At 38.6% G+C, this 25,076-nt stretch overlaps 1 protein-coding gene across 1 annotated transcript in view; it reads left to right on the top strand.

The window, feature by feature from the left end:
* The window catches only part of PKHD1 (PKHD1 ciliary IPT domain containing fibrocystin/polyductin), a 595,384-nt gene that overhangs the window by 553,106 nt on the left and 17,202 nt on the right, over positions 1-25,076 (top strand). The window contains exons 61-64 of the mRNA XM_003404439.3: positions 7,409-7,544; positions 8,893-8,980; positions 16,421-16,528; positions 20,961-21,119. Of these exons, the coding sequence (XP_003404487.2) occupies positions 7,409-7,544; positions 8,893-8,980; positions 16,421-16,528; positions 20,961-21,119 (491 nt within the window). The remainder of the gene's footprint in view (positions 1-7,408; positions 7,545-8,892; positions 8,981-16,420; positions 16,529-20,960; positions 21,120-25,076) is intronic.

Raw genomic sequence — 25,076 nt, 5'->3', positions numbered from 1 at the left:
CAGACATTTAAAGGCCCTGAAAACAGTTACAGTGAGGGTATAGTATGTCACTGTGGGTGTGTATATCTGCGTGTGTGCACACGTGTATGTGTGTGTACACATCACATTAGTAGCTTTTTAAGTCTTCCTTCTTTGTGTAAGGAGCACCCTATCAAGTTGACTTTGAATAGAGAAGAAAAGTAGGTTTCTCAATTGGTGAGACAAGTCTTTTGGCAGTCTCATTTAATATTTCCTCTTCTGCAACCTCTCCATGCCCCTGGGCACCTTCTTTCTAGAAAACAGCCCTTTGAAGTATGTAAGAACACCATCTTTCTGTCAACACTAAAGGATGCTCCTTTCAAGATAGGCTATAGCAGGCAGAATGTTCATTCTGGGAGAGATCCTTATGTTGTCAGCTTCTTTCTTTCCTCTCCCATGGCAAAAACACAGCTTTGCCATTAAAGAATGCTTCGATACATAAAGAGCCTTGGTGCCAAAATGGTTAAGTGCTCAGCTGCTAACAGAAAAGATGGTGGTTTGAACCCATCCAGCGACTCCATGGAAGAAAGGTCTGGGGATCTGCTCCCATAGATTACAGCCTAGAAAACCCTATGGGGCAGTTCTGCTATGTCCTAATAGGTTGCTCTGAGTCAGAATCTACTTGACAGCGCACAAAATAGTATGAATTCACTACTTTGTTGAGTTAGGTAGCTGGCAAAATGACCATAAAAGCATTTCTATATATGAGGCTTTGTGGGGAAATGAGATGTTCTACATAAGCAAACTTCTCATACAATTAAAAATTGTTCCTTTAATCACTAGCATTTTTTAAAAGCCTTCAGTTCTTGTCTTAAATAAAAAAAAAAAAATTATGTATTATCCTGCCTTATTAAATGGGCAATAATGTAGACCATTCACATTTTTATTGATGATTCATGGTCATCATTAAAACTATCATTTATTTCATAGTCTTGTTTCTGCAGTAATGCCCTTGGGGACTACTGTTCTTATACTAAATGGTCTCAGACCACTATGCCTTTGATTCTTGTTCTGCAATTTATATTTTTCTGCTGTTTTCCCTGTGAACAGGATGTTAGTTGTAATCTGTTGCTACTGTTGACATATCTGCATCTAGTAGTTCCCTGCCCTCATGCACGTGTAGTTCTAGTTTCAAAATTGATCTTTTCCTGGAACCATACTACCTTAAAACAAATAATTTAAGATTTAAAAGCACATACGATAAAATCCTAGGTAAATATAATAAAAGTTCATGAATCTACATTTCAATTTTTTTTTTAATTCCCCACACATTAATTGAAAAGCTACTATGTTAAAAAATATGGCTCATGAAAATCCAGAGATGTAAAAATTAATGGACAGGCAAAACAAACATCTATTCAACTACTTTATGAGAACATATAATATTCATCTTATTCTCTTTTATCTATTACAAAGAAAAAATTAATTGAACATGCACCTGCTTAACCATTAATCTACTTTTTCATAAAATTAACTTGAGTATATTTTAATCTTTACAACATGTATTATGTGGTCAAGGCTCCAACTTACTATTATATCTTTCAGAGTACCTAAGCACAGTACCATCTACAATAAACATCCTTAAATATTTTGTTGCAAATAGTGAAATACAGCAGGTTTGGCTTTACATTGTTCTAATACTCCTTGTAACCAATATCCTGCATTCAGTCTCCATTAGAAAGGTTTCTGTTTTCTTTGCCAGACTCTGATTGCTACAACAGACCACCACAAACAGAAAATTTGGAACACTTGTGTATGATCTAAAAAATATATTCAGAGCTTCTGTTCTCCTAGATGAAATACTCATGCTAAAGGCTTCTTTAAAGTGTTAAAAAGCAAAGATGTCACTTTCAGGACGAAGGTGAGCTTACCTCAAGCCATGGTGTTTCCAGATGCATGTGAAATCTAGACAATGAATAAGGAAGACCAAAGAAGAATTGATGCCTTTGAATTATGGTTGGTGAAGAATATTGAATATACCATGGACTGCCAGAAGAATGAACAAATCTCTCTTAGAAGAAGTACAGTCAGGATGCTCCTTAGAAGTAAGGATGGCAAAACTTCTTCTCACATACTTTGGATATGTGATCATAAAGAAACCAGCTCCTGGAGAAGGACATCATGCTCAGTAAAGTAGAGGGTCAATGAAAAAGATGAAGACCCTTAACAAGACAGATTGACACAGTGGCTGCAACAATGGGCTCAAACATAATGAGCAATTGTGAGGATGGTGCAGGACCGGGCAGTGTTTTGTTCTGTAGTACACAGGGTCACTATGAGTCGGAACTGACTTAATGGCACCTAACAACAGCAAAAATAGAATTATTATAAAATATCATTTTAATGATTTACCATTTAGGTTTATCAATTAGAGTTTTGTCCCTCAAATTTGTGCTTACCATTGGCATTGCTGGAAGTGTGCTTCTGTATATTCCTGGCATACTGCAATCTACACTTTGGGTTACTCAAATTTAAATTTGAAATGAACAATTTCAAGGAAACACAAACGTTTAATAAGATGTATTACAGCACATTGGTGAGCACGCATCTTGAGGAGTGCACTAGAACTTGTAGTTGGCAGGCCAAGATGAGTGGTGACATTCCAGAGGCATTTAGTGACCTAAGAGAGAAGTGCATGATGGGTACTGATGTGGCATAGTATTGCTGTAATAACATGTATTGTGTGCTTACAGTGTGCCAGGCTCGGAACCACAGTACCATAGTTCCGGAAGGGAACTATCCGAGAATTAGACATTGCCTCCCTCCCGAGTTGACAGCCTCTAAGAACATCTGATTAGGTTTAATAGGCAGCATAAGGACTATAACATTTAAATGGTATGTGGCATGTCAGAAAGAGAGCCAGGAAAGTCATTCTTTTCTTACAAACTATATAGAAAAGCATTCCTAAGGGACAGAGGTCATGGTATTTTATTTATGTTTACCTATCTCACAGTGCCTTGAAAAATGTTTTGTCCATAGTAAAAAAAATAAAAAAAATAAAAACCTGTTGCCCTCGAGTCAATTCTGGTAGTGACCCTATACAACAGAGTAGAACTGCCCCATAGAGTTGCCAAGGAGCACCTGGTGGATTTGAACTGCCAACCTTTTAGTTAGCAGCCATAACACTTAACCACTACACCACCAGGGTTTCCTTTCCCATAGTGGGAGGGTTAAAAGATGTTCATTAAGCTGAATAGACTAGAGAACTTACTTTTCTTCTCCTGATGCATGGAATTTTCCATATTCCTTTGGAATTCAAGTCAGGTCCCCTCATGTACCTACAGGCTATTCTGCCTTATCTGGCCTATTTAAAGAGGGCAGTGGTGGGTCTGTGGTAGAAGTCTCACCTTCCATGGGAGAGACCTGGGTTTGATTCCCAGCCAATGTACCTCAAGTGCAGCCACCACCTGTCTGTTAGTGGAGGCTCGTGTGTTGATACGATGCTGAACAGGTTTCAGCAGAGCTTCCAGAGTAGGCAAAAAAACAAAACAAAACAAAATCAAAAAACCTGGCGATATACTTTTGAAAATCAGAACGCTGTAGGTTATAATCATGGGGATGGTGCAGGACCAGAAAGCATTTTGTTCCCTTGTGCATTGGGGAGGGGGTACGGGGAATGTGTCGACCCAAAGACACCTAACAACAACAACAAGCCTATGTAAAACAATAGAGATTAAAAGTGCTCAGGACACCCTGGAACATTTAATAAAGACTTGCAGCTCTTTTATAGGAACCTGGCTTAGTAGGTTTTAGGAGGAGTAGCACTGATCACCACCATACCTCCAGCAAAAATCTAGCCCTGAGTCAATGTTGGAAAACCAGCAATCTTCATTTGTTTGCTGAGTTTGTCCTGCAAATACAAATACCCCCACCTCCACAGGGTAAAGGTTTTGGATCTGGCAGATAAGAAGACAAGAGTTAGAGTGGAAAGTGGTGATCTCTGAACTGGGAAATGTCTGCCTTCTCTTGATCTTTCTTTTTTAGCCTGCGCTTAAGCATCGTAAGAAAAAAAAAAAAAATTCTTCCACATACCTGGCTGAGTATTAGAAGCTGTTAAATAGTGGTTAAAACTGGGAGCATCAGAGGGAAGTTTCCTCCCCCATTTTTAAAGTTTGGCTGTAGGTCCCTCTGCCTGCAGGCTACAGTCACATTAGCAGTTGGAAATTGGATAACGACAGCACAATGACAAATCCAGGTTGCTTGCAATAAGTTGCTAATCCCTTTGCTTTAATATCGGAGCAGCGTGTAATGATGTTTGGACATCACTCCAGTTTACTGACGACCCCACTGGGGCCAGCAATAGAACCTTACAACTGTCTAACAAGGCGTCAGGTGACTCCCGTCGTCACAGCAACGGACACTGGAATCTAATCTTCCCTCCATCCCTTCTAGCACCCAATAACGCCTAGATTATATAAGTGGCCCATCATTGCTTGGTAACTTGAATCAATTAACGTTAATTCGCACAATGCTATGATGTATTGTGATCACTTTCATTTCAGGGAAGGGGGAGAAATTGCTATAAGTCACCTAAAATGAGGTTGTCTGTGGTGCTGAGGTATTAATTGGGTGTCCATATTAAATGCAAAAGGAGCCCCATCGTGAAAGAAAAGTGGATGAGTGACTCTCTTGGCTGCTATTGACCTATCAGAAGAAGACAGTGCCCTTTTCCTTTGCTTTTATCTATTACAGTTTTCCCTATTGCGTGTCAAGTTGATGTATTATAAAAAATTCATTTGGTGACCTTTCACCCCCTTAGCAGATTAAACAATTTCACTTCGATGGCATCATTAACAGGACCCTGCATTTAATGATGATTTCTCTAAAAGGCCACGGAGATTCGATTTTAAGCTAACAGATTTATTGCACTATTATAACATATCGTAAAAAACTGTACCACCTACGGTCAGGTTTTAGGATAGAAACTGCTTAAGAGTTTATGTGGAGCTTAAAGTGGTATTACCTTGGGATATGCTGTAGCAGCAAGTCTCTGACCTCCAGTGAGATGCTGTTTACATTTAATAAGAGATGTTTGCTCACAATAAACTTTAAAGTATGTCAAGGAAGGGCCTTTTCACGGGTTTTCAGGCAGTTGGTTCCCATCCCCGGGTCACTAGACATCAGTGTACTTCTGTCAGAGTCCTTGATAGGGTCTTTCAGTCTCTTTACCCAGACTACTTGCCTGCATCTTGCCTCCACATCAGAAAGCATTTAAGGGACAGGTAAAGGGGGAATTAGGACCTGATAACAATGTTAGAATTTTCTAATGGCCTAGGACACAAAGAAGGATAGAATTAAGTATGGGTTTTAAAAATCTGACTTAAATTGTTTCCTTAAAAAAGGAAAGGATTCTTACCTACTTAGACTACACAAACTAACTCATGATGATTGACCCAGTGAATGTTGAATTTCCAGTGAGTGTAGTGTAGAGGCCAGCGCCTTAACTGGTTGATGACCAAAGGGGGTCCTAAGAACCGCGTGTCCACCTCTGCCCACGTTTCCCAGCATTCTCAAGGGAAGAGGGGAATCGCTTTCTACAGAAGCAGGGTACTTTTTAGTCTTCTGTATTTGCTTTTCTGCTTTTTCCTGTTTTTAGGACTATTCTTCACCTTTACGTGGCATATACCCTCCGTGATAAATAAGTAGTTTATCTTTTCTTCCCCACATAGGACAAAAAAAAAGGTCAGGGAATACAGTAGGTGACTCAAAAACATTTAATTTGGTAGGTTACTTTTTTTTTTTTTTTTGCTTTGTTAGGCCTGGCCTAGGCTGTGTTGACGATAAGTTACCAAGGGATGGCCTATATTAAGGATATATATATATACATATATATATATGTACACATTTAGTTGTCAAATATCTATTGTATGCCTGCAATGCAATAAGTTTAATTGATTAGTGGTGTATATTCTTTTTAATTTTTTTTTCAATTTTTGTGGCACTGTACACAACCAAGCATACATTCATTCACAATTTTACATGAACAGTTCAATGGCATTAGCTACATGCTTCATGTTGTGTCACTGTTCTTTATGTCTACCCATATTATTTTATCACCATTAATTTAGGCTCTCAGCCCCTTAAAGTTCTCATCTGTGCTTCAGATTGTTGTCAGTTTAAACTCATATAGGTAACTCTTTATAAGAGCACAGTGCTCAAGGCAAACATTCTTTATCTGTTGGGCTAAATTATTGTTTAGTTTAATGAAGGCTTCATGGGATAGTTTTGCTTCAAGGTTTAAGGATTATTTCCAGGCATTAGATTTAGGGATTCCCTCAGCCTCAATGTATCCAGTAAGTCTGGTTTCCGTATAGGTTTGAAGTATAATGTTCTTTTAATATAGCTAGTTGGTCATCAAAAATACCAAAACCAAAACTCTGAGTAAAAGACGTGTGGACGTGTTATGAATCCATTGTCTTTTATTTTATTTTATATTTATTCCACTTATTTTAAGTCACATTAGCAATTAATAAGCTTGAAGAGGGGAGAAGCAATATAGCTCATTCACTGATTAAGAGCTTTAGCCCTTGGTCATAACGCTTATTAGCTGTAAAACTTTTGGCAAGTTAAAACTTTTTGGATCTCAGTTTCTTCATACATAAAATAGTATTGTAAGAATACTTACCTCATAGTCTCATTTTAAAGACGCAATGAGGTAACACATGAAAATCAGAGTAGTATCTGGCGTACTGTAAGTGCTCACTACATGTTAATTGTAAGTGTTATTCTACCTAGGGGCTTCATTCAATTAAAATAATTTAACCAATTAATTCCACAATTTGCTGAACCTACTTAATGCAAGTTGCACTGTGGAAAATATAAATATAAACTGTTTCTGTGAGGATTGAGTGAGGGACTACACATAAAACAGCAATGTGCTGCAGCTGGCTTGCAGGCAGCTCTTCCCAGCTGTGTTCAGTGACGTCATGTTGTTACCCTGGAATTGGCTATAGTGGGAGTATTTACACCACAGAAACTGGAAACACTACAAATCAGGGCCTTCTTGTTTTTTTCTGAGAACTGGTTTACCGGTATGCTATTGAACATGTCTATTGAACATGTCCCTGCTTCCTAAGTATTCTAGTCTGATAAATTTCCTCATTGAGATTTTTATTGACTGATGGTAAGAAACAGTGATAAAATCTAAATTCATAATTTATGCTTCTCTCAACCCACCCCCAGTCTGTCCTTTGTTATGGCTAAGCAAATCTATGAAAATAAATATATAATTATAATTCTTTGGTATACATTCACTGCACAGTATAGTATTAAATTCCTAGAAACATAAACAAATGCAAATATTATCACTGATAATTGTGTATTATGGAAAATAGCTACTGCAGTGATTTATAATCTCTGTATGTATTCTATTTATTTTTACATGTCCCAGAAATACAAGCAGTGTCAAAACTGGGAACTTGATATATATTCGGCCCTACGTTCTTTCAGTCCTAGTCCAGCCTTCAGATGGAGAGGTGGGAAAAGAGCTTCCTGTACAACCGCAGCTTGTTTTTCTGGATGAGCAGGTAACTTTTTCACAATCTTTCTATAGAGCTGGGAAGCATGTTGTATTCAGCATATGCTTTACATTTCATCATTATTGAAAGACATTTCTAGAAGGCCTATTGTGTGACATTTGCTACACTTAGCACTTCTAACTCCTGTCTTCATTTTCCTTCCATTTCACAGTCTGCTTTTCCTCCCATTTCCTATGGATGTTCAGAATTTGATCAAGGGCAAAAAATATAATTCTGATACTTTTCTTCCCTAAGTAAAATTTTAAAGTGAGTCTCTCATGTCTTCTTTGAAGTCGAGCCTTCTTGAAGAAGTATATTGGAAGAAGTCTGTTCACATGTTAATGGAAAGAATTTTTTTTTTTTATAAGGAGCCCAGAAACCCTGGTGGCATAGTGGTTAAGAGCTACGACTACTAACCAAAAGGTCGGGAGTTCAAATCCACCAGGTGCTCTTTGGATACCCTACGGGGCAGTTCTACTCTGTCCTATAGGGTTGCTATGAGTTGGAATCGACTCGAAGGCAACAGGTTTGTTTGTTTTTGGTATAATGAGCCCTGGTGGTGCAACGGTTAAGCACTTGACTGCTAACTGAAAAGCTTGCAATTCGAACTCACCAAGCGACTTGGGAGAAAGACCTGGCAACCTGCCGTCATAAAGATTACAGCCTAGAAAACCCTATGGGGCAGTTTTACGGTGTCATATAGGGTTGCTATGAATGGAAAACAGATTGGACACTGCACAACAATGACATATTATTATAAAAAATAGTTTTCTGTTATTTTAAAATCCTTCTCTAATACGTGGTTAAGAATATGATCAATAAGAGGCTTCAGTGCTTTATTCTAATTTTAGTGTACATGACCTCTGATTCTATTTTACCTTTTCTGTATTTACCAAACTCATGGAAAATAAAGTGAAATATGATCTGTAAATCAGCTTTTCCACTCTTTACATTAAAAATGCATTCCCCGACATGTTTGCAGAGAAGGCTGAGCAACTGAGGGCCACTCTTGGGAGCCTGTCAGTTTTGATCTAGTCGATCACTCATCTAACTCTCCTGCTTTCTTCTCTCAACCATTCCTTGCCTATTAACCTTCCACACACAATGCCACTCTCTTCTGCAAACTTAGTTTCCTTCCTCCTCTTCACTGTTGGCACCCATCTTTTCCTATATAATCTCCCTTCTCTCAATAAGCTGATTTTGATGCATTCTTAACGTAAGAGAGAGAACATATTTATTTATCATGTCCTTCTTTTGTGTTTTTTCCCCCCATGGAATATGTACTTTATAAAAGTTTCTGTCTAAATCATCTTCATTTTTAGAACGTTTCCCTTTTTTTTTCTTCCCCCAATTCTAGAATCGGAGAGTGGAGACCCTCGGGGCTCCCTCAGAGCCTTGGCTCATTTCAGCTTTCCTGGAAGGGACAGCAGATTCAGTACTGAAAGGTAGATATCTGTAATTTTCAGAGACCTGTGCTTAAAGCAAGATCAGCAGATGGAATCCACCAGCCGTTCTTTGGAAACCCTATGAGGCAGCTCTCCTCTATGCTATACGGTCGCTATGACTTGGAATCAACTCAATGGCAATGGGTTTGGTTTGGTGTTTAAAGCATTTGCACAGAAAATGTTTGCAACTATTAGAAATTCATAGTGAAGTCTGCAATGCTCCATTTCTTAAATAATTGATTAGGAATCTCCCTCACCCCTCTCTCTAGTGCCAATGTCTGAGAAAAAGAAGGTCAGGCTAGCAGTAAATATCTAAGATGCCGCCTCCTCTTTTCCCCTCCGGTAGCCTGACGAGGGAGCATTTTCATCACACCAGTATCTCCCATATGGCATAAGGAAAAGTGTATGGAGTCTTAGATTGAGTCTGAAATCTCAGTTTCCCTATAGACTGATTAGTCATCCAATGAGACACACATCTTTGATACAGTAATGTAGACTGTCCTAGGAAGCAATTCACCAGGTGCAATGTATTTTCTATAGGGAAATAGAAACTTTTGCTTTCAGTGTTGTCAAGAATAAATGAGATGAAAAAATGCAGGAGTGCATTCAGAGTTATTTTTCCCATCTCCAATTGCCTGCTCTCCCTTACCATCCTCTTCAATCTCAGCACCACTCCCAGGTCTATCTACTTTCCTTGGACCCTGAAAAGCAAAATCAAAATGGGTGCTTATTTAGAATGCTTACTGCTAGGCCTTTGTCCAAGATCATCTATGTCTTCTGCAGAGAGGCCGAGCAATATGCATTTTAGTAAGCTTCTTTGGTGATCTTCAGAGTGCTCTTTGAGAAACACTGACTAGGTATACAAGTGTCAAATTGGTATTAAGGTCTGGTCTAGAGAGATATAAGCATGTGTAACATGGTTTTTATGGGAGAAATGGTTTCTGGTCCTAAATTCCTGACTACTTTATCCACAAAGGAGTCTTTGGGTGGTGCAAATGATTAACATGCTGGGCTGCTAACCAAGTTGATTCCAAATGTGGAGACCCCATGTGCGTCAGAATAGAACTGTGCTCCATGGAGTTTTCAATGGCCAACTTTTCAGAAATAGATCACCAGGCCTTTCTTCCAAGATGCCTCTGGATTAACCTGAACCTCCAAATCTTCAGTTAGCAAATTAAGACAAGGGTCTTTTTTTAATGTCTGATGAAAGTTTTAATACACCAGGAATAAGAGATTTCTGGTTTATGATTGGTCCCCTTCCAGCTCACTCCACAAATCATTAACCATTGTTCCTACTAAGAGCCTTCCCCCTACTGCATACAGTTCAGGGGGTATCTCCCAACACACAGATCTTGCTTGAGCCCCGCAAACTCTCTATGAACAGAGGGCTTCCTCTCAGCACGAGGGGCCTCATGATAATCATAGCACCCAGGTGTGCTTCCTGTGGTTAAGGGGGAGACTGTGTGCTTCCTTCTCATTTGAGCATTCACAATTATGCGCAATCACAGTTCAATTGTGAAGCTTTCTCCTGAGGTGAAGAGAAATGTATTTTGTATCAAGCTTATATAATCAAGAACAGGACGATGCTGTGGGGCCTCCTGAGTTCATCTTCTATGAATGGAGAGCCAGAGATGACTAACAGTGTGAAAAATCCCTCTAACTGTCAAATCCCTCTAACCCCTCTAACTAAAAACCAAAATCAAACCAAACCCATTGCCATCAAGTCAATCCTCTGACTCACAGTGACCTTAAAGGACAGGCTAGAGCTGCCCTATAGGGTTTCCAAGGCTGTAATCTTTATGGAAGCAGACTATCACATCTTTCTCTTGCGGAGCAGCTGGTGGATTTGAAACTCTCACCTTTCCGTTAGCAGCTGAACGCTTAACCACTGTGCCACTGAGGCTCCTACCTAACCAATAAAGTATAACAAAAATTCAAATTGACTAAAAGCACATTTTTAAGGTAGGTCATGGAAAATATCCTCAGAAAGTTACCTACCCCCAACCCTACAACCTCTATTCCAGACACTTGTCAAAAATCCTCCCAGCATAATCTCACTGAAAGAATAGAGCCAATGGGTTTATCTTGTCAGCTTGAATTTAGAATTGTTGAATAGTACTGACCAAGAGCTAGAATTTAAGCAAGTCTCTGAACTAAACATTTGTATTTTTGTTTCAGTTAGAAAACAATTCAAAATATTAGCTCAATTGAAAATATAACTTTTCAAATTATATATTAAAGATAGATATTATAAAGATTCATTTCAATATTGGTAAAACAGAGGAGGTAATAGCAGTCGTCAGTTTTAAGTATAATTATCTATTATTACCATGACATTTACATATCATAACAGGGGAAGAAAAAGGGATCTTAACTTTTACAATTCCTGCTTTCTAGAGAGATGGTTTTAAGTGCTGGCTATTCTGCAAAGTCACCATTGTCATAGTAATGATGCATCTTTCGAGACTTGTCAGTATGTGGTGAAATGCAAAGTCTGGACCAACAAATTGTTGGCAATTTTAAATTGTTATGGTGTGTAAACAGCTTTCAATAGTTGGTCAAATATCCTCCTCCCTATACTTAATTGTGCCCATGCAAAGCCTGCATGTAGACCAAAAGGCAGTTGTTCAAACAGAGCAAGGGGATACTGCATGGCTTAGAGTCGGGAAAGGTATACGTCAGGGTTGTATCCTTTCACGGTACTTGCTCAACCTGTATGCTGAGCAAATAATCCAAGAAGCTGGACTATATGAAGAAGAGTGCAGCATCAGGATTGGAGGAAGACTCATTAACAACCTCTGATATGCAGATGACACAACTTTGCTTGCTGAAAGTAAAGAGGACTTGAAGCACTTACTAATAAAGAGCAAAGACTACAACCTTCATTATATATTACACTTTTACATAAAGAAAACAAAAACCCTCACAACTGGACCAATAAACAATATAATATACAAAGAAAATATTGAAGCTGTCAAGGATTTCATTTTACTTGTATCCACAATCAACGCCCATGGAAGCAGCAGTTAAGAAATCAAATGACGTATTTATTGCATTTGGATAATCTGCTTCAAAAGACCTCTTCAAAGGCAAAGATGTCACTTTGAGGACTAGAAGCCATGGTGTTTTCATTCACCTCATGTGTCTGAAAGTTGGACAACGAATAAGGAAGGCTGAAGAAGAATTGATGCATTTTAATTATAGTGTTGGTGAAAAATATTGAATATACCGTGGACTCACCAGAAAGATGAACAAATCTGTATTGGAAGAAGTACAGCCAGAATTCTCCTTAGAAGCTAGGATAGTGAGACTTTGTCTCATGTACTTTGGACGTATTGTCAGGAGGAACCAGTCCCTGGACGAGGACAGCATGCTTGGTAAAGAAGAAAACCCAGTGCCATCGAGTCAATTCCGACTCATAGCGACCATATAGGACAGAGTAGAACTGTCCCATAGAGTTTCCAGGGAGCGCCTGGCGGATTTGAACCGCTGAACCTGTGGTTAGCAGCCGTAGCACTTAACCAGTATGCCACATCTTTGCCTGTTAACACTTTAAAGAAGTCTTTTATAGTAGATTTGCCCAATGCAGTAAGTCTTTTGATTTCTTGACTGCTGCTTCTATGGGGATTGATTGTCATTCCAACTAAAATAAATCCTTGACAATTTCCATATTTTCTCCATTTATCATGATATTACTTATTGGCCTAGTTGTGAGGATTTTTGTTGTCTTTATGTTGAAGTGTAACCCATACTGAAGGCTGTAATCTTTCTTCATCACTAAGTGCTTCAAGTCCTCTTCACTTCCCGCAAGCAAGGGTGTGTCATAATTGTGGTATTGGCAAAGAATATTGACTATACCATGGATTGCCAGAAGAACAAACAAATATGTTTTGGAAGAAGTACAGCCAGAATGCTCCCTAGAAACAAGGATGGTGAGACTTTGTCTCCCAGGCTTTGAACATGTTATTAAAAGGGACCAGTCCCTGAAGAAGGACATCATACTAGGTAAAGCAGAGGGTCAGTGAAAAAGAAAGAGACCCTCAGTGAGATGGATTGACACAGTGGCTGCAACAATGGGCTCAAACATAGCAATGATTGTGATGATGGCACAGGACCGGGCAGCATTTTGTTCTGTTGTACATAAGGTCACTATGAATTGGAACTGATTCAACAGCATCTAACAACAACAACAACATACCTTACTCACACTCCATACCCTTACCCCTACTCTGTAATTTACTCATACACAGTATCTCATTCATACTCTATGCCTTACCCGTATTTCATATCTTACTCATACTCCATCCACTTGCCCACATTCTGTGTCTTACTCATACTCCATACCTTACCCGTACTTTACCATATTCCATACTTACCCATACCCACCACCTTACTCATATTCCATGCTTTATTTATACTCTGTATCTTACTTATGTATTATACCTTACTCAGACTCCATGCTTTACTTTGCCACATCCTTGACACTTACCGTTTTCCTTCATTATGTTTCTTTTGATTATTCCAAGGATGTGATCATTGACCAGCTTAGAATCATATTGTGGCGATGCAAAATGAATGCAACATGAAAAATTTTTGTTATTTTGTTCTACTGATGCCAAGTTCCATCTGGGCCAGCTGACCCACCTGGATCAATATTGTCACCATTGTCCCCCTTGGGAATATTCAGTGGGAAAGTGTGAGGGAAGAACTGAGGGTGTCTTCTAAACACACAATTTTTCGTGTCATGAAGTAGGGAGGAAATCGTGTAGTTTTTTGCCCACAATACCAAAACACCCTATTTCATCTGATTGAAAGCTTCTCTTGCAGCTCTCACAAAAAACTTCTGCTTAACTCCAGAAAGAATGGCATGAAAACCATTTGAGATGGATTATCTAACTTACTCTAAGTGTTTCCTGGAGAAAAACAAAATCCAACAATAAAACCATCCACCCCCGTGGAATATCTTTTTCAATATATTTCAACTTTTACTATTTGTCTAGCCTAAATCCTTTATGCTGCAATTTAACTTCATGTTCCTTTGTGTTAGTAGATACCCTTCAGTGGAAAGAAGATGCTATAAACTATCACCAAAAAAATGGATTTAAATACTCAAAGACAATTATTTAAAGGTGTCCCAGACATTTGATATTTATAGTTTCTAGTTGTAGAAACATAAGTTCTTAATATTTTTTAAAAAATAAAATGCTAACATTAGCAATGTAACAGTTTGCTAGTATGTATAGTTCAGGGTGGCAGGATGGGTAGTTGGGGAGAGTATTTGGGATGAAAGGTATTTTAAGAACCATATACAATGTAGAAACCTATTCAGGTAGTATTTCCTGGGAGATGTATAATCAATTTCAATCTTTCTTCAAGCTCAACACCCCACCTCATTCCAAATTCCCCCAGCCAGTACACTGCTTATACCAGCTTGATCAGGGTGCCTGTCAATGGCATTTGTATATTTTATAATTGCTCTTCAAAAAAAAAAAAAAAATTTTTTTTTTTTCTTTCAGGGATATGATGAACCCTGGAGTAATGTACTGTACTTGGCAAAAACTGCCTCAGCTTTTGGGCACATATGCTTCAAATCTGAGAATATCATAGATATATGTGGGAATCTTTGTAGAGATCTCTGAGGCAAGCTGGTATTTAACACAAAAGCAAACCAATTTCGAGCTAAAGCACTTTCCATTAGGCAGTTTGGCGGCTGTTCTACGAGGCAGGCTCACGGTGCTCATTGGACACATTTCGATTAAATGCTGCTTTGTATTCTTCCAAAGATGGGAACAATAAGGACGTTTGTCAAAGGAAAAACTGCAGCAAACGATTTCATGGTGAACATCTGTACTCTGTGGTTCATTGTTTGCAAGAGTTTATTGACCATAATTTTGATGCATATAGGTTTTAAAGAGTATAAACTGCATTTATCTTGAGCGCCTATCATTTATTTGAGTCTTTGCTTATTTATTTCCATTTTTTTTCTGGGCATTTATTTATTTTGGGACTCTAAGGAGATGAAGGAAAAGATGTTTCTGAAAAAGGAAGTTTTAGCTCTGCAAAATTGATGAGGAAAGACAATGTTTTCACAAAAAGGATTGAGCAATTGAATTGAAAAATGTAACACTAAGCATATTATATCTTTATGACACCTTTCAGCTTTAGAGATCTCAAACCAATTTATAAACTTTAAGACCACTCTTCAAACTCTTTGCCCACCATACCAATCATAGTGACATTTCCAGAGTAAAAGCAGCAGCTGCTAATTAGCAAAGTCATTTGGGGGCAGTGGAGTCAGAGATTAATTAATGACATTGTGAATATGATGCTGAATTAAGTTGCTTTCTTTCATATTATGAATGGATGATCTACTGTTTGGAGATGTGAGCTTTCTTTTTTTGCATTTTATAGGGAGATGCAAAAGGCCGGTCTATCCAAGTTGCTGAATCAGGGTAGCCTTATCAGTTATGATTAGGTAATTGATGTGGTCCTGATCCATTGGCCTAACTCTGCTACCACGTAAGCTACAAAAACAAAATACAGAAAAAGTGTTCCTGTTAAGTCAATTCCGACTCGTGGCAAACCCATGTATTACAGACTAGAATTGCCCCAAAGAGTTTTCTTGGCCATAATCTTTACAGAAAAATGTGACCTCCAGGCCTTTCTTCCACAGCTCTGCTGGGTAGGTTCAAACCGCTAACCTTTAGGTTAGTAGTCCAAACCTTTTGTACCACTCAGGGATTTACATAAACTACCCAAAAACAAACAAACAAACAAAAAACAAACCCATTGCCGTCAAGTGAATTCTGATTCATAGCAACCCTATAGGACAGAGTAGAACTGTCCCGTAGAGTTTCCAAGGAACAGCTGTGGATTTGAACTTCTGACCTTTTGGTTAGCAGCCAATCTCTTAACCACTTTGCCACATAAGCTACAGATCCCTTAAATAGACCAGAGGTAGACCCTAGGAACTGACCACCTAGAAATATAATAGAATTTTTGTCTTGATTAACATTTAATAATAAAATAGTCAATATATAATAGTGATTAAGAATGCCAACTTTGTAATACAGCAGATTTGAGATGTAAACTCAGCACCAAGTAATTTAATCTTTCATGAGCTTGTTTCCTAATCTCTAGAATATGGCTAATATCATATTTTATAGAGTTGTTGTATAGCTTATATATTATGTTGTATATAAGAAAAGCATGGTGTCGCACATAGTAAGCTTTCAATATATGCCAGCAGTTGTTATATTTTCTCTTGGATTATTTGATTCAAAGACTCGTCTAAGAAAAGCTGGATGGATTAGATAAAAAGCTTTATTAATTTATTTTTATTTTACTTTACCTTCCAACCACCTCTCTGCAGAGAAGATTGAAGAAATTGCTCTTGAATAATTAACATTTACTTTATTTGATTCCTTTTTGTGTTTGTAGGGTGTACACAGGCAGAAACTCAAGATGGTTATGTGAGCTTCTCCAATTTGGCTATCTTGATCACTGGATCAAACTGGCATTTTATTTTTACTGTCACTTCCCCACCAGGTAATTTCAGCACAGTGTGTTACTTTATTATCTGTTTCTCTTGAAAATGTAAAATGTGTTGTCGATAGAAACTTCTTAATTGCACTTTTGATTTTGAACTGGGCTTGGTGATCACACTTACTACACAACTGTTTCCTTCTAGTTTCTGCTTCAAACTTGTAGAATGGACATACTGATGAATTGTCTCGTTATGTTTTTCTTTGTGTTTTTTCTAAATTATTTTTCATAATTTCTAAGACCAATTCTATGAGATGATGCTCTGTCAGAATGAGATTTACAACAGTTTAAATTTAGAAGAAAGTAGATGGAGAATAAAAAGAAATGCAAAACAGTAAGAGCCATGCACTTCTGTGACCCCTTACAGACGTCATGTTGAGTATCAGTGCAGACCCTGAGAGTAACTCTTTGTTTCCAAGTATATCAATTTCCAGTACCAGGGTTGTTTAGGAAAGTGACTCTCATTCACATGTTTTGGCCAATCAATGATATTTATTTCTAACAGGCTCCAAAACAATGAAAGGGACAAGCAATGATTCGTGCTATTTTTGCTTTTGGTTTTATATATTTTTGTTTCATTCATCCATGAATCAAGCAGAGAACCTGCAATCATTTTCACTATTTTTTTTCTCTCCCCAATATCTTAGAGAAAGGACCAAAACATTATTCTTGTTTTTGAAATATAAAAATTGAGGAAGAGAAATTAAATAAATCTGACCTAGTGTGTATTTTGCATATCTTTATTGTCACTTTACATCATAGACTAACAATGCTCTCTTTACCACTGGTAATACAGTCATCAGTTCCTTAAAATTTAATCAGATTAGATGACCAAGCCCAGAAAACCCAGAACCAATTCAGAAAACTCATCCTTAAGATTCTGTTCCCGTTGAACCAACCTAGGTATCAAAATCTGTATTAGTGTCCTGTGGCTGCCATTATACATTGCCACAAGCTGGTGGCTTAAAACAATAAACATTTGTTCTCTCACAGTTCCACAGACCAGAAACCCAAATCCAGCAGGGCCATGTTCCTTCTCAGGTTATAGGGGAGAATCCTTTCTTTGCCTCTTTCAACTTCTGATGGTTGCCAGATTCCTTGATTTGTGGCCATACCGCTCCAATCTCTGTGTCCACTTTCTCGTCACCTTCTCTTCTCTACCTGCATCTTTTCTTCTGTCTCTTAAAAGAATGTATGTCATTGGATTTAGGACCTGCACAGGTAATCCGGGATGATCTCATCTCAAGATCCTTAATTACATCTGCAAAAACCCTTTTTTCAAATAAGGTAATATTCACAGGTTTCAGAGATTTGAAAGTGAATTGATCTCTTTAGGGGTCACCCTTCAACCCACTACAGGAACCTTCATAAGTCTTTCTTATATGTTGATGAACCCAGCTCATTCATTATTTATTATCCAGCTCATTGTTTTTATTACCCAGCTTCTGAGACACTAACCAGGGGTAAGGGTTTCTGTAAGTGTTCAGTACTGACTTCCTACTTAGCCTCTCCAAGGTCACTGTCATTACCACGATGTAGGCTGTGGTTTTTCTAACCATTTCCAGAAACCCTGGAGTTCTCAGGTCCTTAGGGGCTGCTGGGCTTAGAAGAGCTTTAGAGTGCCGGCGATAGCTCCACCCCCAATCAATCCACAGAAGGCAATCTACTTGTAGTTGCTGTTTCTTTGCCTACAATACTCTTTCCCTGGCAATTCACATAGCTCACTCACCAATTCCCTCAGGTCTCTCCTCAAACGTCACTTCCCCAGAAAGGCCTTAGGTGGATCGCTCAGTCATCCCCAGTCTCGTCCCTACCTCCAGTCATTCTCTGCCTTTTTATAACATTTTCGTCTTCTTTTTGGCACCTGTCACTACCTGGAGTTATAACCAGTTGCCGTGGAGTTAACTCTGACCCATAGTGACCTATGTGTGTCGTAGTAAAACTGTGCTCCCTAGGGTTTTCAATGATGTTTTTTGGGGCCAGACCTTTCTTCCGAGGTGTGTTTGTGTTTAGTCCGGTGGAATAGCCTCAGGGTGTAGAAGAGCTTAGTGCATCAAGAACAGAAATAAATATTTGCTTATAAATTAATATATTGAGATTATGTTTAAGATGGCATTTAAAAAAAATGTTCTGTTCCTAAAAATGTTTGAAAGCCAGTGCTATCCACCCTAAAAAAAAAAAAGCATAGGTTGTTTCTCTGGGCTATAAACTGGTCTCCCCTACTTCAGCCTCTCTGCACACCTGTGTGGACTACTCTTCTGTATTCCACGTGGCTGAGGTCACTTCCCAGCTCAGAAATCTACCTTCTATGACACACCTCACTGCCTATAGACTATTGTCAGGGGTCTTTTGCCTGACGTTTAATGCCCACCAAAATTGGTCTCAAATGTTTGCCACCAGTAATTCCAGTGATTTCTCAGCATTGATTTTCTAAATATGAATTGATATTTTCTCTTTTCCATCTTTATTTATGGCATATGCTCAGCCTTCAAAGCCCTGTGCAGATACTTGCTCCTCTAGGATGCTTTCCCTGATCCCACCAATGGAAAATAACCGTCCAAAGCAGTGGATTTACATTATCATGCTGGATGTGACACATTCTGATTTGTAACCTATCTACCTTGTAAACAGTTGCTGAACAATCATTGGAAAATGAATAAAGGAATGAGGGCATATCACTTTTACTTCTCTGAAGTTCTAGTAAAGCTGATTCCCTTGTCTCTGGGCTGGATTTAGCTTATTTAGATGCTCATGGGAAGCAACTAATTGATAACAAACAAGCCAAATGTGGCTCAAGTGTAAGATGTATGCTTGAGAGAATCATATCTAGCTAATTTTCTTATGGTGGCTCTGGGGCTGGGTCAGCCAGAAGTGAAGTGATTGAAGATCTGACTGTAGCTTCGAACCAAACTCTGTGTTTCAGCCCAAGAAAAGCACAGCAAATAAAATACGGTGTTTACTTGACTACAGAAAATAAAAACTCTGTTTTTGCCTGAGTTATTCAGCTCGAAGCAGAGGTCTGGGGTTTGTTTGTTCATTTATTTGTTTGTTTTGAATGAAGTACTTCAGAAATTCTAGCTGTCACTAACCCATGTTTATGGGGAAGTTTTTTTTTTTTTTTTAACTTTTAGTTTTTTTATTGAGGCATAATTGATGTATGATAAACTACAAGTATTTAAAGCATACCATTTGATAAATTTTGATGATTGTATACTCCCATAATTAAGATAATGAACATATCCATCATTCCTAAAATTACATGCACTTTGAAATTTTGATTTTCTAAATTAATGTATAGTAAAATCAACCATTTTTGTTATACAGTTTTACGAATTTTAACACATGTATACATTTATGTAACCACAACCACAGTCAGAATACAGAACATTTCTGTCACCCCCAAAATTCTCCTTATGATGTATTCCTTCGTAGTCACATCCTCCTCCTCCCCGCTGCTAGCCCCGGGCAACCACGGCTCTGTTCTCCATCACTATAGTTTTGTCTTCTCAAAAATGCCATATAAATGGAATCATATGATATATACTCTTTTGAGACTGACTTCTTGGCATAATGCCTTTGAGAGTCATTCAATTTTTTGTGGGTTATTAATAGTTTCTGTTTGTTTGCTTGCTTTGGCTAAGCAGTATTCCATTGTCTGGATAAACCACAATTTGTCTATCCATTGCCCTGTTGAAAGGCATGCATATTGTTTTTGAGTTTTTGTTGATTATGAAAAGAGCTGCTATATACATTTGTATATAGATTTTTGTATGTTAGGCAAATTTTCTTTTTAGGTTATTTTATGTGTTGCTTCCCGAGTAATAATGGGGTGGGAACCAAGGTATTTAGTCTACAAAAAGAAAGCAGTTTCACATGAATTTTTAGAGACATGCACTTTCTAAACAGAAAGTCCCCCATCTTGCCTCTATCACCCATAGCCAAAGCAATTCTCTACTCCCAGTTTCCTGGATAACAAAATCCTCTTGGATATTGGGAATTTTCTTGCCTCTATAGTAGGAGTCTTGCATCCCTGTTTTGATGTGTGTCTTAGTTAGCTAGTGCTGCTATAACAGAAATACCACAAGTGGATGGCTTTAACAAAGAAAAAGTCATTCTTTCACAGTTTAGGAAACTAGAAGTCTAAATTCAGGGTGCCAGCTCCAGGGGAAGTCTTTCGCTCTCTGTGGGCTCTGCGGGAAGATCCTTGGAACTTCCTGAAAACTTGTTAGAAATGCAAATTCTCAGCAGTTCGAAGCATTGATTACAGCCTAGGAAACCCTATGGGGCAGTTCTACTTTGTCATGTAGGGTTGCTATGAGTCAGAATCAACTTGACAGCACAGAACAACAACTCTAAACCTATCTTTTTGCCATATTTTTAATTATATTAGAATATTATTAATATAATACTATTGGAGCTTTTTTTTTTTTTTCAGGAGTCAATTTTACAGCTCGGTCCAGATCATTTGCTGTCTTGCCTGGGGCTGGGCCCGAGAGGTCGGCTGTCATCCTGGCTGCTTCCCTGTGCTCAGCGGTCTCATGGCTGGCTCTGTGCTGTCTGGTGTGCTGTTGGTTTAAGAAAAGTAAAAGCAAAAGCAGAAGTACATGGTTTTGTTTTATTTATATTTTCAATGAAAACATCTGAAAAAATTCTATCTTGTATAATAAATTGATGATCCTTTTTCTTCCACAGAAAGAAATTTCTATGACTCTTTGCAACATACAAACCACATAGAGTCAAATTTTTCAACTCCTATAGTAGAGAAAAGGCTTACCTAATTTAAAATAAAAATAGCAATAATAATGAAAATTTATATTTATTGTAGAGGGTCAACGAAAGAGAGGAAGACCCTCAACAAGACAAATTGACACAGTGGCTACTCAAGATGGGCTCAAGCATAGCAATGACTGTAAGGATGGCTCAGGACCAAGCAGTGTTTCATTCTTTTGTACATAGGGTTGCTATGAGTCGGAACCAACTCAACAGCACCTAACAACGACAACAACATATTTATTTAATGCTTACTGTGGGCCAGGCTCTAAGTACGTTAGATACATGAATTTATTTAAGTCTCATAACAAACTATGAGCTAACTATGAGGTAAAATGAGGTGGAGGAAGGTATGCCTCTGTTATGAGTGTGGAAAAGATAGGCACAGAAATGTTAAGTAACTTATCCAAGGTAACACAGCCATGAAGAAGCCAGACAGTTTGGCCCTGGACCCTACTTTATCAAACACTATGCTCCACTAGCCCAGTGGACCCTCCACAAGGTAAGTTAAAGAACCAGGGGAAATGTCCTCTTCTACTTCAGGGAATGCTTGGTGGTGTTTCTCTAGGAACATAGAAATTCAGTATGTTCTTGAACATTTTCTCAGAAGCAGAAGATCATCTTTTAGGCTGGAGACATGACGAGTTATTGAGGAAAAGCCTTCTTCATATCACTGTACTGTGATCTTAGAGTGGAGGAGAGAAAGAAGGAGATCCAGCACTGGCAGATTCCCTACTCTACCCACTCTCACACACCAGACTATCAAGTTAGTGGAAGAAACCCTTATGACATTAGGAGACCAAAGTTATAAGCAAGAGTGAGTATAAAAGACGCTAAATGAGGAGAGGCAAAAAAGAAAAAGCCAAAATAAAGAAAGGAAAGAGGAAGTAGTATAATGCCACTAATACTCTTCCCATGTCACCTCTGGTGCTGGGTCTCACTGTGTCAACCTTGGAAATAGACTAACTTCATTGTTTCATGATCTAGTTGACACCTCTATGGAAGAAATGGTGTGAATTTAATATAATCTGCAATTAATAGGAAGCTTTTAAATTTATTATTTTCAAGTAAGGAGCCTGCTGCTAGTAGCCTGCTGCCCTACACCATCATATGGTCAACAATGCCAGACACAATAACATCTTCTAGTCACATAAAGATTAGAAGGAAAAGTTCACTTTCGTGACTAGTTTTCGGCATTGGAACGTATTTCCAAAGGACAGAAAATTTTGTCTCAGGCTGAGAGTACAAGCCACCTACTTACCTTAAAAATATAAACCTACATACTTAATTTTAAAAGGTTTTGATTTTCCTCTTAAATAATAAAGCTATTAAATGACTCACAGAAAAGAAAAAAAAAAAAAAACCCTTATCATGATTGGCAGGTAAAGTTTTTGGATGTGTTTTTGTTTTCTGTTGTGGTTGCATTTGCGTTTTCAAACTCCTGCTTCCTCAAAATGCAACATCATGAATTCCAGCTTTTCATTCTGTGTAACGTTTTGAACTTTTTCGAATGCTTTCAAAGGCTACCTTCACTGAGTATCTTCTGTAGAAATTTTCTACTATGAAGTATACATCTAAATCAAACAAGTAGGAAATTAAATGGTACCATCTTTATCATCGCCATCATAAAATAATTTTTTTGCTAAAGTAGACTAGCAGAAGAAACATAGGGCCAGGACTTGTATATTAGAGAACCACTGTTTAAATTCAGCTTTTCTTCTTGGTGCTGGATGATTGTGGACAAGTCATTTAACCTAGTCTAGCTTCAATTTCCTCATCTGTAAAATGATGAGTAATCTCTGCAAAATTGTGTTCTACAATTTCATTATTTTAAACAGGTATTAAGTTTATGTCATGTAATGAGCACTTGCTAGATCCAAGAGCATCCGGGTGATGAATTTTGCCTTGTTTATTAGCCCAGCAGTACCTTAAATAATTTCTCTTAAGCCTGCTATCCCATTGCCGTTGAGTAGATTCCAACTAATAGTGGCCCTATAGGACAGAGTAGAACTGCTCCATAGGGTTTCCAAAGCTGTAAATCTTTATGGAAGCAGACTGCCATGCCACATTTTTCTTCCAAGAAGTAGATGGTGGGTTTGAACCACTAACCTTTAGGTTAGCAGCCAAGCGCTTAACCACTGCACCACTAGGGCACCACCAGGGTTCCTAAGCCTACTATCCAAAACCCAAACCCTTGGCCATCAAGTTGATTCCAACTCATAGCAACCCCATAGGGTTTCCAAGGCCCTAAGTTTCTATGGAAGCAGACTGCCACATCTTTCTCCCGTGGAGCTGCTGGTGGCTTCAAACCATCGACTTTTTGGTTAGCAGTCAGTGGCTTTAACCAGGGCACCACCAGTGCTCTACCAGAGCTCCTAAGCCTACTATACCAAACCCAAACCCATTGCCGTTGAGTCGATTCCAACTCATAGCTTCCCTACAGGACACAGGAGAACTGTCCTATAGGGTTATCCAAAGAGTGGCTGGTGGATTTGAACTGCTGACCTTTTGGTTAGCAGCTGAGCTCTTAACCACTGTGCCACCAGGGTTCCAAACCTACTATAAACCAAAACCAAACCCAGTGCCGTCGAGCTGACTCAGACTCATAGCGATCCTATAGGACAGAATAGAACTGCCCCACAGTTTCCAAGGAGCACCTAGCAGATTTGAACTGCCAACGCTTTGGTTAGTAGCCGTAGCACTTAACCACTATGCCGCCAGTGTTTCCGGACCTATTATAGGTTCTAATAAAGGTATCAAGGTCCTTAATTAACACTGACTCCCATTAGGCATGTCACCTTGCTAGGCTTCAGGGTATGCACAAGAGTTTGGGACAAGCAGATCTGGAAATTCCATTGTAGTTCCGGCATTCAGGAATCTGTGGCCACAGAGGATGCAGGCTCTGGAAAGGATGCTACTTCTCTTATGCTTTGTCAGGCAAACTTGTGTTTTGTCTCCTCTGTTTCTGCTGTGGAAAATATTGGGTTGGTTCCTTGCTCCCTTGTGCTTCCTTCCCTGTGCTTGAATGCTATGTAATACTGGGGGAAGTGAAGCTCCACCTAAACCAAAAGAAACCAAGCCAGTTGTCTTGAGTTAGTTCTGACTTAGGGCAAGCCCATGTGTGCCAAAGTAGAACTGCGCTCCAGCCTCCTGGTTAGCAGCCAACCATGTTTGTATCACCCAGGGACTCCTCCACCGAGACACACGCCCTTTATTTTTAACTGAGCTTTAGCTTGAAATCCTCCCCTCTCTCCCTGTCCTAGTGATCTGAGCCGTAGAACCTACAGGGAAACCTGAAGGTTCCTTTCACCTTTTTCAAAAAGAATAGGATCTCATCCTGGTTCTGCTCTGTTGCCAGTGGTTTGTTGAACTGCAGTTTTTTGTTTTTTATCTAAAATTTTATCTACATTTTTTGTTTGTTTTGTAGTGCTTTCTGCTTTGTAAACAGACTTTTCATAATTTTTTGGCTCATGTGACCCCCTGAAGGAGATGATTTAATTCTCATTCTCATTTTCCAAATAAACCTACTAGCCATACAGGGAACTCCCCCTAAGCTCTTGTACCTCCATCTCTTCCCTTTTGTTCCACTAGCCCTAAAGGTGGAAGCTTCTTCCCACAGTTACTAATAAGTTGATTACCTCAGTCCCCTCTTTTTGCTCTTTCAGCCTTTGCTATCTACGGACACAGTTCCCTGCATTAAATTTCCATGTTTTCTGGACGGACACAGAATCTTAACTATGTTTTAAAAAATAAGTAGTAAAGAAATTTGAAGAAATTTATG

This window comes from Loxodonta africana, chromosome 1 (assembly GCF_030014295.1).
Source record: "Loxodonta africana isolate mLoxAfr1 chromosome 1, mLoxAfr1.hap2, whole genome shotgun sequence".
In the NCBI taxonomy this organism is placed as follows: domain Eukaryota; kingdom Metazoa; phylum Chordata; class Mammalia; order Proboscidea; family Elephantidae; genus Loxodonta; species Loxodonta africana.
The sequence above is the reverse complement of the archived record's forward strand: the minus strand, read 5'-3'. Positions and strand labels throughout refer to the sequence as shown.